The 13,728-nt window shown below is 46.8% G+C and overlaps 1 protein-coding gene across 1 annotated transcript; it reads left to right on the top strand.

Annotated features, from left to right (window-relative positions):
* Positions 1-275: 275 nt before the first annotated feature.
* CTDSPL2 (CTD small phosphatase like 2) lies at positions 276-11,632 on the top strand. The gene is made up of 12 exons (XM_015638955.3): positions 276-506; positions 1,872-2,010; positions 2,894-3,043; positions 3,479-3,691; positions 4,551-4,629; positions 4,891-5,002; positions 5,826-5,912; positions 6,806-6,868; positions 6,960-7,039; positions 8,575-8,701; positions 8,969-9,064; positions 9,640-11,632. The coding sequence occupies exons 1-12, from the start codon at positions 315-317 to the stop codon at positions 9,703-9,705; spliced, it is 1,404 nt and encodes a 467-aa protein (XP_015494441.1). The 5' UTR covers positions 276-314; the 3' UTR covers positions 9,706-11,632.
* The last annotated feature ends 2,096 nt before the right edge of the window (positions 11,633-13,728 follow it).

The raw sequence follows: 13,728 nt of genomic DNA, 5'->3' as shown, positions 1-13,728 counted from the left end.
CACCCCGCAATCAATCCTTTCATCGAGGCTGTTGACACCCTCCTGGCTGGGGAGGTGTGATTGTTCACACCTTGGACTCCATGAGCTGAGCAGGTTGGTTGTGCCCCGAGTGGAGGGTTGTGCCAGGCTCAGGGATGTGGATCCATGGATCCATGGCCAGAGTCCCTGTGTTTGTGCCTCTGGCAGCTGAGGAAGCTGCTCCGTGCGTCGGCAGCACCACCAGCGTCGTGTAATTCTTCAGACTGAGGAGCTGAACGCGTTTCCTCAAGGGAGGATTCCTGTTTTTTCCCTTTCCAGCTTTCCATGTGGTACCCATGAAGATGAGGCTGAGGACACGGAAAGCTTCCCAGCAGTCCAACCAGCTCCACACGCAGCGGGCGCTGCGGGCCAAGCGGAAACACTCGGAGGTGGAGGAGCCCTTACCTGGCGGCGGGGGAAAACCACCCAAAAATGAGACAGGCCTCTTGTCCTCCATCAAAAAGTTCATCAAAGGAAGCACACCCAAGGTATGACCCGCTTGCTTTGCTTTCAAGTGGGTCATGATCACTTCAAATTTGATTGAAAAGCAGTTCTGTTACAAATTAATTGTGTGGTGGGAGCAAAACGTAAAGAGTTGGAAGGCAACAAGAGCCCGTGAGCTGTGCCAGGGAAAGCAGACTCTGAAACCTTCAGGAGTCAATTAACAGGCTGACAAATCACAGGCTTTATTACCTGGTGTTTCTTTGTGAAAATGTCAAATAAATTCAGCACATTCTTCATTTCTATTTTAAGGATTCCTTGAATCCAGATTCAAGGAATTACCAGTGCTAACAACTTAGAAAAGCCAGTCTGTAAGCATTCATTTCTTGACTATTTCTGTCAATTTTATTCAAAATTGTTTAGGAGTCATTTAATCAATGAAGGTCAAACCTCACAAATCCAAGTGCTGTGGAATTGATGCAGCTGCTCAGGGATTCCTGTGGCTGCAAAATACACACACACACTTATATATATATATATATATATACACACACACACACATATATAAAAATATATGTATAAATATATATATACATACATATATATATATATATACATACATGTTTATAAACTTTGGTAGGCTGAATGTAACCTTGCAATTACTTCAAAAACTGGCTTTTTTTCTCTAGATGGAGGCCAGTTAAAAACCCCACATCATCCATCCCAGCCCTCAGACACTGCCATTATGTAACTGCAGATTGGAAAGAAGAGTATCCAAGAAGTCATAACTCATTTACAGTGTATTCCAGATCAGCTACATAAAAATCTGATAAAATTTCAACACTTACCAACTTGTCATAGGTGTTTTGGGGGAAGAGGGTAAGAAACCTGTCATAAATGTATGCCTGCACAAAGAGCCATGCACAGAAGATGTGCAAAACTGTTTGGCTCTGTCTCATTCCCATGAGTGCTGCAGTCACTTATTTCCAGGTAAGGAGAATCCTTGGGTTTTTCACAGCTCAGTTTTGCCCTGTACTGTTTTGGATTGTCACACTGGATATTGTTGGGCAGTTCACCTCCTGTGCATTTAACAGGCAGAGAAATCAAGGGAATTTCAGTAGCTTTGTATCTGCATTTCCCAGCCTCTGCAGCACTGGAATATTTATAGATTGGCTGTAAAGACGAGTTTTTTACTCCAGCAGCTCTGTGTACAGTTTTCACTCCCCATACCTTGGGTTAAACTCATGTGAAATCCCAGCTGGCCAGACACTCGTTGCACGTTCTGCGTCTGAAGTGGAGCAGTAAAGGGACCTTTGGTGAACTCTCTACTGGAGATAACATTCTCTGGTCTGTTCCATGGAGAAAGAGGCACTGCTCAGTACATTTCTCTTTTCCCTCTTTTCTGTTTTAAGGAAGAAAGAGAAAATCCCACCAAGAGGAGTCGGATTGAGCGGGACATCGATAACAACCTGATCACATCCACGCCCCAGACGGGAGAGAAGCCCAACAAACAGCTGTCACGAGTGCGGCGGAAAAGTCAGATGAATGGAGGTTGGCAAATGCTCACACTGTGCCCAGCAGGGCAGGGAGAGTTCCCTGATCCCCAGCTGTGCCCTGATCCAGGCTGATCTGCAGGCCAAAACAGGATTTCCAGGGGTGGGAGCAACACTTCCATCACCCCCCGGACACATCCACAGTTGGGACCAGCAGCAGCTGCTTTGGAACTAATTTAACTTTTTTTTTTTAATTTTAATTATTATTCTAAAAGTCCCATAATAATTTGATTTAGCTCTTCTCCCATTTTCTCACAAATAAAAGGGAAACCTTTTAGACCTCCCAACTATTGAGGTTTGTGGAAGCAAGCAGGTGTCCTTAGATGCTGAAAGCACTTGTCAAACACATTCTGTCAGAGTTGTGAGGCAGGGATTTGAGTTGTGGGATGTACATACCTGCCCTAACATTCAGAGATCACCCTTGTTACGTGTCAGGTGTGTAATCTGGATATTCATTTAATTCTGCCCTTTGTTATCAGTGATAACAGCTGCCAGTTCTTTCCCTTCCGAGCTGTTTGTGCCTGCGTGTGTGGAGAGGAGCAAACGCTGGGCTCTGCAGCAGCTGGAGGCTCAGCCAGGGAGTTCTGACCTTTCTCCTGCCTCCCTCTAGTGGAGTCCTGGCACTGGCAGCTCCGGGGCTGCCTCCCACCAAATCCCTGCCAGGATTCACACCTCTGCTATTTGTGTGAGCAGGGGCTGCTGCCTCGTGTGCTGAGAATGCACATTTGGGGTTTTTGCTGGTAGGAAGTTGCTGGTTCTCGTGGCCCCAGCTGAGCCACGAACAAGAGTGCACCCCTAGAGTGCAAATGCTGACCATAAAGGAGCAGAGGCAACTGAAGCCCAGCTGGGTGGTGTTCAGACTTGTATTTTTTCTTTTCCAGAAGCTGGGAGTTATGAGATGACGAACCAACACGTAAAGCAAAATGGAAAATTGGAAGATAACCCTACCACAGGCAGCCCCCCACGAACAACGTTACTGGGAACCATATTTTCTCCTGTTTTCAATTTCTTTTCACCAGCAAATAAAAATGGTGAGTATTATTCAAAGAGCCAATAGTCTTAAGGGATAGATAGTGAAGGTGATAGATTTTTGTATGAAATAGCTGCTTTGAGTGACAGTACACTTCTTATTCTGGTTTACAAACCAAGAGTTACTGCTGACAGGCAAAAAAGCTCCTCAGTTCTTGGATGGCTTGATGGATAATGAAAGAAATTTAAAAACATTCAAACATTTATTTCATGGGGTGTGTTTAGTGGTGCACCTTTCAGTAAACAAAATAAGGAGAAGGAAAAAAATCCCAAGGGGTTACATTCCTTGTCCCAAACATGTTTTAAAGTCATTGTCATGGTCTTTGGTTTGGTTCCTGTTTTTGTGGCACGAATGAGATATCCTGAATTCTCTGATCCTGTGTGTGTGAGTGAGCATGATGACAGGGAGCTAAGGGCTGTTTACAAATGTCCCCCAGGAACATCGGGCTCCGACTCTCCGGGCCAGGCTGTGGAAGCTGAGGAGATTGTGAAGCAGCTGGACATGGAGCAGGTGGATGAGATCACCACCAGCACAGCCACCTCCACCAACGGCGCCGCCTTCCCCGGGCAGGCCCTGCAGCTCCGGGCCGTCAACAACGGCCTGGGGGACAGCGAGGAGCCGGGGGACCGCGACCTGCCCCCGCTCACGGGTAAGGGACAGGGCCAGGGGTGTGCCACGGGGCAGGGATGGGGCTCTGGGCACTCCTGTGCCACCTCCCCTTGCCTCAGGGACAGGGACAGTGCCATGGGGCACTCCTGTGTCACCTCCCCTTGGCTCAGGGACAGGGGGCAGGGCCAGGGACAGGGGCACTCCTGTGCCACCTCCCCTTGCCTCAGGGACAGGGACAGTGCCATGGGGCACTCCTGTGCCACCTCCCCTTGCCTCAGGGACAGGGACAGTGCTCCCAGAGGGTCCAGCACCTCGGCAGGGACTCCTGTGCCACCTCCCCTTGGGGTGTGCAGACAGTGTTAATTCTGGTTTTTATGCCTGGTGGACACATCTGGTTTATGCAGCAAAGACAGTTTTGGCAGGGTTTATCTATTCCTGGTGTAACTCAGCTGGCCTCTTGACACTTCTTCCCATGGAAGCAGAGATTCCAGAGGAAAGGAATTATTATTAACACTGAACTTGCACACTCTGGACTTGCTGATCTCCAGTGAGAAATTGGCTGCATTTTGATGTCTTGCATTAGAACCACATGCTAACTGAGAATCTGAGGATCACACAGGTCCTACATTCATTTTCCATATTTTCTTCAGAGGACAGCATCTTTATTTTTTTGACAAAAACCATAGCCATAAAACTCAGCCTCTGTGTGCATGGGCAGCACCAAACCCTTGGCCAAGGCCTGCCCAGCCCCTGCAGGGGAGGTGGGGCTGGAGGGACAGTTCCTTCTCCTCCCTCCTGTCTCAAGTGCTAATTGTCACTTTAAAGAACTGCACTAATAAGACCAGCTCTCGTGGTTTTTTGTTTTATTTTTTGTTTTGGTCATTTTGGTTGAATTTCAGCACCAGTATCTCCAGACAGTGGTTACTCATCAGCTCATGCAGAAGCCACCTATGAAGAGGACTGGGAAGTCTTTGATCCGTAAGTGCCAGTGTTTCTACTGGAAATAGAGAATTAACTGTTTGGGGTATTGAATTAAGATACTTCTATTTAAATTAGATCATTTTCATGTTACGATAAAAGCTCTTAAAAAAATATTATGTGTCTGCTCATGTGGGGTTTATTTCAATTTAAAACACTTCTTGTGCCTTAAATATTTCAAATATCGAGTTGCAACATTGCACATTGAGCACTGCAGTTCAATAATGTACATTTTTACAGCACAGTCTGTGTTCTTTTCAGATACTATTTCATCAAACATGTCCCCCCACTAACAGAAGAGCAGCTGAACAGGAAGCCAGCTCTCCCACTGAAAACCAGAAGCACACCAGAGTTCTCATTAGTTCTAGACTTGGTAAATATCTTTATAAACACAAACCAAAGCAGGGAGATTGAGCATTTCCCTTATTTTCTTCGTTGTGGAAATCAGTTGTGCTTGCTTTGAACAAAGACTGTTGAATGTTGCATAATTTTAGTTAAAAATAGTTGAAAAAGAATTAATTGTGGTAGGAATAGAATGTGAGCTGCATTTGTTAAATACTTGCATCCAGCTTATGAAAAAGAAAAAGCATTTCATTTTTAACATTTCAAACAGTGATCTGTCCCCATAAAGCTTCCCTAAACCCAGAGTGGGAAAAATGAGGTGGAATAAAGAGGAGAATTCAGTTATGAGTCTTTCAGCAAGACTGATGAAAAACTAAACTTGGACTTTTTTTAGAACATTCTTAAAGGGCACAAATCTAATTTTTGAAATACTCCTATGGAATGTATTTGTCTTGGTGGTGATTTGCTCCAGTGTCTCTGTGCTGAAAGTTGTTTCAGACCCTGTTAATGTGTGATTTTTTGAGCAGCATCAGTTGGGCCTGTGATCGTAGGAATGGGTTCATTATTCACACTGAAAGATAGAGGCTGGAACTGAATGAGACAAGAGCCTACAAAATAAAATATCTCCTTATGACTACACCCCCAGCACACAGTTTTAGTGACAATTTTAACAAAAATTACAAGAATAATGAAATGTTTAATTCATCCTAAGAATTTTCTTCAATCTTGACAGCGCTTGCACAAAAGCACATCTTCCATTCTAAATAAACCTGCTTTAAAATAAACATCAAATGCAGAAACGACTTCTATTTTCCACATTGTTTTTTCACACTCTTTATGTAACTTTTCTCTAGGATGAAACATTAGTGCACTGTAGTCTAAATGAATTAGAAGATGCTGCACTCACTTTTCCAGTTCTTTTTCAAGATGTCATTTACCAGGTAAATAGAAAAACAAACTTTTTTCTTCTGCTTTGTGGGAATCCTTGCTGTGTGTGGTTGTTCCCAGCTCATTTGGAGAGAGGAGCAGCAGCCTGGCATTTCACACCTGTCAGATCTGGCAGGAAATTCTGTGTTCACTTCAAATGTTGCCCTTTGCAGCTCCTCCCTGCGAGCCCAATCCTTTACTGGAGTCAGAGAGGCAGAGCCCTCCTGGCTGGGGCCTCCTGGGGCTCCACAGCTCCTCACAGGGAAAGGTTTCTCTGTGCCTGCAGCTCTGGGCTGGTGGTGCTGGAGTTTATGGAAGCAGAGAAACAACTGAAGCCTTTTCCTGAATCATTTCTGACACCCCCAGGTTATTGGGAAGAGGATTTAGTTCTTGTATCTGGGGCTGGAGCTGGTGCTGCCCTGGGTGAGAGCCGAGTCAGGGTGTTCAGTCCAAGCAACCAGTTCCATTTTCCATTTACAGATTGCCCAACCTCTGTGTTTTACTAAATTGTTTTCTAATTCCATCCCATTTGCCAGTAGATGTGTTAAGGCTGATGCTCCTGTGCCCCTGCTCCCCTCTGAGCTGCTGGAATTCTGGTGTTTCTGGGGTTTCCTGTGCTCATTTTGAGCTGCTGTGCTGGAATTCTGGGGTTTCTGGTGTTTCCTATGCTCATTTTGACCTGTTGTGCTGGAATTCTGGCCTCTCTGGTGTTTCTGGTGCTCATTTTGAGCTGCTGTGCTGGAATTCTGGTGTTTCTGGTGTTTCTTGTGCTCATTTTGACCTGTTGTGCTGGAATTCTGGCCTCTCTGGGGTTTCCTGTGCTCACTTTGAGCTGCTGTGCACCAGGAGGGATGTGCTGGGGTGGCTGGAGGGCTGGGAGTGTTGCTGAAGCCCCTCTCTGCTGCAGGTGTACGTGCGGCTAAGGCCGTTCTTCCGAGAGTTCCTGGAGAGGATGTCTCAGATTTATGAGGTAAAACTGTCAGAAATCACCTTCAAATTCCCTGTTTGAAATTCTGCCTGCTTGTACCTCCAGTGGTGACTTTTTCCCCTCCAATCCCCAGATCATTCTGTTCACTGCTTCTAAGAAGGTGTATGCAGACAAGCTGTTGAACATCCTGGACCCCAAAAAGCAGCTGGTCAGGTAAGGCAGAGCAGTGGGGTGGGACCTGCTCCTCCCTGCAGTCTCCCTGCCTCATCCCTTGGGCTTTTCCTGGGCCAAGAGAGGGACAACAATGGACTGAAGTGATGGAGTTGGTGCCTTGTGATAAAATAACCCCAGGCCAAAAGCTGTCCCTGGTCAGTCTCTGGCTCATGGGAAACGACCTCTTGGGGATGAAAAATGGGCTTTGGAATACACACTGCAAATAAAGGAAATGGAATGAGTACTCATTACTTTTAAACTGTTCAAACTTGAGTTATTTATTATAAATTCTGATTTGTGTAGCTTTCCCAATCAGCATGCTTTTAATTCTCATTCAATCTCAAAGTCATTTGTGTGTTGGTTTTGTATTAGGGCTGGTTTGGATTTTCATTTCTCAGTGCTGAGCTTTGTTGGGAAATGCTTGGCTTTCCCAGTTCCTTAAGGCAGAAGGAAGTTCTAGGGCCGAGCTTCTGTCCCTGTCACCTGTCAGGGGGACTGTAGCTGGCAGTGCTGACCCAGAGTGGTCCCTGCTGTGTGGGGTGTCCCAGCCCGGTGGTGGCAGAGCAGGTGACACCCCGAGGATGGTGCCCAGGGGACAGAGTGGGGGGCTCTGGTGCCAAACCCTCCTCAGAACGTGGTGCCAGCGCTCAGGACTGTCTGCTGTGTGTTGGGACAGGCAGAGGTGGTGGCACAAGCAGGCAGGCAGGCTCTGGAGCCTGCAGAGCTGTCCCTGTGCTGCCTGGGGCTGCCGTGGCCCCAGCTCTGCCCCCAGCCCCAGGTGCCTGTCAGGCCCCACACGTGTGACTCACACTCTAAATATAAATGCAGCAGCTCATTTCCCTCCATGGCAACGTTGGGAGCTCAGCTCCTGCATGGAATTAGGCACAGTGTGTACAGCTTCTGAGCACTCCATTTAAACATCCAGGCAGCCTGCAGTGGGGCTGGGCAGCCCCAAATCTGCCAGCTCCATCGTTCTGTGGATACACCGTGAAATGGGACTTTTATTGCTGCTGCTTTCTCAGTCAGAGGCATTTTCCATCCATTTCTTCTGTCATAAATTACACAGGAGCAGGCTAATGGGAAGGGAAGGAGTTGATGGGATGTTTTGGCCCCGAGGCTTTGTTTTGAGATGTAATAAGTGACACAGGTTAATTGGCAGCAGAGGTGGCACAGGAGAGGAAACATTTCTCGTGACACTTGGTGTCCTGGCACGAGGTGGCACAGGGAGACCCTGTTCTGTCAGGGCTGGGATGGAATAAAGGGATAAAAAATCCCAATAAACCAGCTCTGTGCAGCACCTGGGGCTTGGCAGATCCTTGGGGTGTTCTGGGTCCCTTTGTCAGCCTGTCTGGGAAAGCACCCACCCCAGAGCTGCAAAATCACCTGAATGGGGCATTTTACCAGTAAAAAGCTTTAAAGAGAACAGAGAAAGGGTGCAGTTCTCTAACAGGAGAGCAGAAGAGAACAAACTGGATAATGCTTGGCAAAGCTCTGTGTCCCTGGTCTCACTGATGAGGCCTTTCCTTTATTGCCAGGCACCGACTCTTCCGTGAGCACTGTGTGTGTGTACAAGGGAACTACATCAAGGATTTAAACATCCTGGGCAGAGACCTCTCCAAAACCATCATCATCGACAATTCACCACAAGCCTTTGCTTACCAGGTGAGGGGCTGGCCAGGAGCCACCCCAGGGGGGCACAACTTCCCGAGGGGGACAGGGAACCCCACACTTGGATTTCACTTCTCACGGAAGTCTGGGGCTCTGTGCTGAAGTTTGCAAACAAAACTGTGGGAAAACTACTCAGGGATCTGTAACTTGGAAACATTTTTCCCCCAAATGCTATTTTACAAGTCATATTTGGAGATAAATTACATATAAAGTGTGTGTTGATAATTTCTGAATTTATTTTTTTTCATATTTTAACTTCAGCTTTCCAATGGAATTCCTATAGAAAGCTGGTTCATGGATAAAAATGATAATGAGCTCCTAAAGTTGATTCCATTTCTGGAGAAACTCGTAGAGCTGGTAAGTGTTTGCTTTCTTGGCTTTTCCCAAGACTGTCAGTGAGTTCCTTTAATATTTTCACCTATTGTTAAGGGTTTCTGAGTCACTGGGGCTGGTGAGGATCCAGGGACGTGTTCACACAGCAAAAGGGGACTTGTCACTGCTGGCTGTGCTGCACAGGCAGGGCTGTGGGGTTGTGACATCAGTGCTAAGGAAATGGGGAATCTCTGAGTGTTTTCAGGTGCCCCAGTGCCTGTTGCTGGCTGTGCTGTGTGTCTTTGTCCCTAAAAGGCCAATAGATCACTCCTGAGCTGCTGTGGGGTTGTGACATCAGTGCTAAGGAAATGTGGGAATCTCTGAGTGTTTTCAGGTGCCCCAGTGCCTGTTGCTGGCTGTGCTGTGTGTCTTTGTCCCTAAAAGGCCAATAGATCACTCCTGAGCTGCTGTGGATGCCATGGAGTTGTTTCTCTGAGTCTGCAATGGCAGAACTCGTGCCTTGTATCTGTTCTGTTGAAAGAGGGGTGTTGTTGGAGGAGCCCTGCTGCAGTGGGCTTCTGGCTGTGTTAATTCTGCTGAACCTGCCCTTTCCCCCACAGAACGAAGACGTCCGGCCTCACATCAGAGACAGATTTCGCTTGCATGATTTGCTACCCCCCGATTAAAGCCTTTGCTCTCACTGCCGAGGGGAGGAAATGCAGGACCCTGCTGGACTAATACAAAACATTGCCATTACTGTTGAAATTTTGCATTTTTGTACCCCGTCTTGCTTTTCTTATCTTTGGTGCCCAACAGTGATCAAGGGTTACAGAAAGAGACTTTCTACACCTGAGGTTGCCGCCATCAGTACAATCCAGTACCCGCAGTAGGGAGGCTAGAACAGAAAAGTCTTTAGAACTAGTGCAACTCCAAGGAAATTTTTTATGTACAGGACATCTGCAGTTTATAAAGAAAATTCTGTTTCTGCCACCAGCAGTCTGACCTGTAGAAACACAGGATTTTATGATACAACAGAGATTGAAAACGGACTCGGATTTTCTCTCTGTTCGGTGCTCTAAGTGGGTTTGTAGCCACTTTTCTGTTACTTTTAAGATTCTCATTTCAACAGGAATGGCCAGTAAAAGTTGTTTTATTTTTCCTGTTAAGGTTTATAACCTTTTTACATTTTTGACCTGTATTAGATTAGAATTTCATTATGCATTCCTTTTAGTTGAGGCGCTTCATAGTTTTTCTGGAAATAGCCAAATTTTATTAGTTTTTTATTAAACAGTTGGCTGGCCGTTTCCCTGCTTTGTCTGCCTGCATCCTGTATATTTGTTTAAAAATATTCTCTAGTTTTAGCCCACGTAAGTTTCATTTAGAAAGAAAAAAGAAAAAGAAAAAAAAAAAAACACCCAACAAAACCCCCCTGCATTTATATATATATATTTTTTTTTCTGTAATATTCTACTGTAGTCAAAACCTTTTCAAAAAAATCAAGAGACTGGCTAGATAAGACGAAGATAAGAATTCCTAATACTGGGAACATCCCAGCCCATTGGGATGGCACGTCCTCTGGACACAGCACGGCTGGCAGTGGCACCACATGGACAAGGAATACCTCAGCCTCTGCTGTGCCTGGGGCAGGACGAGCGTGCTCCTGGCCACGGGGCTCCTGTGCCACTGCTGTGACACTGCTGTGACACTGCTGTGCCACTGCTGTGACACTGCTGTGACACTGCTGTGACACTCCTGTGACACTCCTGTGACACTCCTGCTTGTGAGCAGCCTCTCCAGGCCCGTTTGCTCTGGCCAGCCCAGCGCAGAGCCCGCAGCTGATGCTGTCCCGGCCCCGGGGTCCCGCAGGCTTCTCGTGGAAGGCAGAACTCGTACGAGTCAGGAAGCTTTGCCTCTCGACTGCATCACCACGCCCCAGGCTCGGACTGCTTTTGTGTAAAAGATGTCACAGAACGGCACTTTTTCTAAAGAGAAGTTTGCTATTTTGTATGCTTGATAAGAAAGTACAGTATTGGAAATTAAAGGTGGACAGCTGATAATTGAGAAGTATGTCAATTAATTTTTTATGTATATTACCTGTTTACTTGTACAATTTTATTGTACAAATTACATGCAGCTTCATTTTCAAATGAGTCCTTAAAATAAGGAAAATCTTTTTAGCAAAACATTTAATTTTTGTATTTTTGATTTTAAAAGGCATGAGTTATGTCAACTTTTTCCAGTGTATTAATGAAGATTTTAACTTTTCATCAGGTTGAGTGTTTTCTTACTATATTATCTGTTGTGTATGTAGCTAGCACATGGTGTCACTGAACTGTTAAAACTTAGCATGTAGAGCAAGCCTGTTTTGTGGAAAATCCTTATTCATTAAAAACAAAATCATCATGGCAGATTTTCTGCAAAAAAAGTGAAAACATTTGCAATTCAGAATACTGATTTTTTTTGTATTTAAAGAAAGGTATTTTGCTTGCAGGAAAGAAATACTACAGATTCATTTTAATGAGAATCTTTTAAATGTATTTATCTTTAGGGCATCCGGGCATCTTTACGCTGTTTGTCTTATGTCTTTATTGAAATAAAATGTACAGAACATTACCTTTCCATCTGCTTGGTGCAGCGGTGTGCCCTGGGCAGCTGATGGATGGATGGATGGACGCTGGAAGGGGCAGCGTGTGGAGCTGCCCTTGCTCTGCAGCCGTTCCTCGCTCGTTCTCGCCCAGCTCCGAGTGCGGGGCTCTCGGTTCCGCGGTGAAGCTTTGCTAACGGGGGATTCCTCACACAGCTGCTGTAAAACTCACCCAGCTGCCACAGCGAGCCCAGCTTTAGCTCCTGGCCTTTTCCAGCCCTAATGGGATGTTCACCTGTTCCAGTAACATCCTTATCCCCAGGTCCTCTGTGGCTCCAGCCCTTCCAAAAGCGCTGCCGGAGCTGAGGAAACCAAAGGCAATGTTGCACTTTCCAGCTGTGTCTGTGTTGTGCCCATCAGATCCGCGAGGGAAACCCGAATGTAAACGAGGGGATGTAGTTCTGCATGGATGCACAACGGGACTGACAGAGATTGCTCAGTAAACATATTAAATATTCATATTTTCCTGTGCTGCAATCACTGGTGTTTATCACTGAAGCACCAGAGTGGTTCTGCCTCCTGCAAACCTTGCTGGTGTGAAGCAGAGTTCTCATCCACAGGTTTTATTCCTGTCGTGCTCATCTCGAGGGGGAGTTCCCTGTTCCCGAGCCGAGGTCTGGGTCAGGCTGTGTCCCCAGAACCGTCCCCGTGCCCGGGAAAGGCTGAGCCAGGTGTGAGCGTGGCCCGTGCCCCCCGAGCATCGTGCAGCTGGATCACCGATTCCCGTTCCGTGTCCTCATGGAGAGCACCACGTCCTCCTCCCAGTCCTGAATGATTTCCCTGATGGTCTCTGCTGGGTTGTGGTGACCTGTTTCCCATGTCCCCGTGGATTCTGTTCCGTGTTGGAGCAGCCTGGTTCTGGCAGCACACTCACCCCTCCCAGGCCTTTGTGGCAGTTCCTCTTCACTCCTGCTTTCCCTGGAATGGCCCTCGCCTCGGTGTCACTGCTTCCCCCACCTCGGAGCCACCCCACCTGACATTCCTCACTGCTGAATGAAAATCATCCAGCCCGGATTGGGAATCTCCCAAACCACGAGCGGCCGAAGGCGTCACGGCAGAGACGGATCGGGTTTGGGGAGAGCCCTGAAATGTGGAACCAAACCCCGTGGGGTGCCAGGAGCTCTGCACAGCATCGTCCCCTCCCCAACACCCCAGCCCCAGCGCTGGAGTGCGGCTGCTGGGGAGCACCGAGCCCTGGAGCGGCGGGAGAGGAGCTCTTGTTCTTGGTGCTTGCAAAAATGTCATTGTGCTGATGGGCCCAATCTTGTAAAATACCATGGGAGGAGAAGTCCTGGGCTATGGATTTCTGTTTCTTCTGCAATCATTTCTAGTCTACAGAAGCACAAAGGTTTAATTAAATACTTACGCTCTGGATTCTGGTTTTATGGTTTTTAGCTGATATCATCCTTCACTGAGCCTCGGTTTTCTGTAAGTCAAGACATTGCTCCTGTCAGTTTCCAGCCTTGAAGAGGAAGAAATCGTGTCTGTCTTTTACTGTCAAGGAAAAATTTAAACGTTGTGTGTAAATCCTTACAATTCCAAATTACATATTCCAGTATTAACATATTCCAAATTACTGCACAATTCCTGGCAGTTTTTTGATTACCCCCACAGCACCCTGAGCCCGTGAAACTGTGTAGACTTGGTGAGGATGTAGTTTGTGACATTGTCTGATCCATAGGTATAGCTCTGTTATTATTTATATTGTCTGGTAAATGGAGAAGAACAGGAAAAGGAGGATAAATTTGGAAGTCTGTGTTTTTCCTTTGTGTTTTTCCTAGACACAGTGATTTATACAGGCATTTTCCGTTCATTTGTTATATGAAAGACACGTTCTGAATTTATTATCTTCATGTAAAATCTCTCCTCCTTTTCCACGTACCGGGATTCCCGCAGGAACGCGGAGCTGCCAGTGAAGAAGTGCCCAATTCCAGCTGTTCTCGGTTCCCCGGTGCAGGACAGGGGGGAACGAGACCCTGGAGCGGGTAAAGCCGAGCCTGGCGTGCCCGGAGCCTGCCGGAGCTCAGGCGCTCCCGAACCGGGCCCGGTGCCTCCGGTCCGGCTG

Source organism: Parus major, chromosome 10 (genome assembly GCF_001522545.3).
Source record: "Parus major isolate Abel chromosome 10, Parus_major1.1, whole genome shotgun sequence".
In the NCBI taxonomy this organism is placed as follows: domain Eukaryota; kingdom Metazoa; phylum Chordata; class Aves; order Passeriformes; family Paridae; genus Parus; species Parus major.
Note: the sequence above shows the minus strand (reverse complement) of the source record. Positions and strands in the feature narration are given on the sequence as shown.

Excerpts from the sequence above, each read along its gene's own strand:
- CTDSPL2 (XM_015638955.3), top strand. The coding sequence starts at position 315 with ATGAAGATGAGGCTGAGGACACGGAAAGCTTCCCAGCAGTCCAACCAG. Across the intron at positions 6,869-6,959 it reads GGATGTCTCAGATTTATGAG|ATCATTCTGTTCACTGCTTC; the intron begins GTAAAACTGTCA and ends TCCAATCCCCAG. Across the intron at positions 7,040-8,574 it reads CCCAAAAAGCAGCTGGTCAG|GCACCGACTCTTCCGTGAGC; the intron begins GTAAGGCAGAGC and ends CTTTATTGCCAG.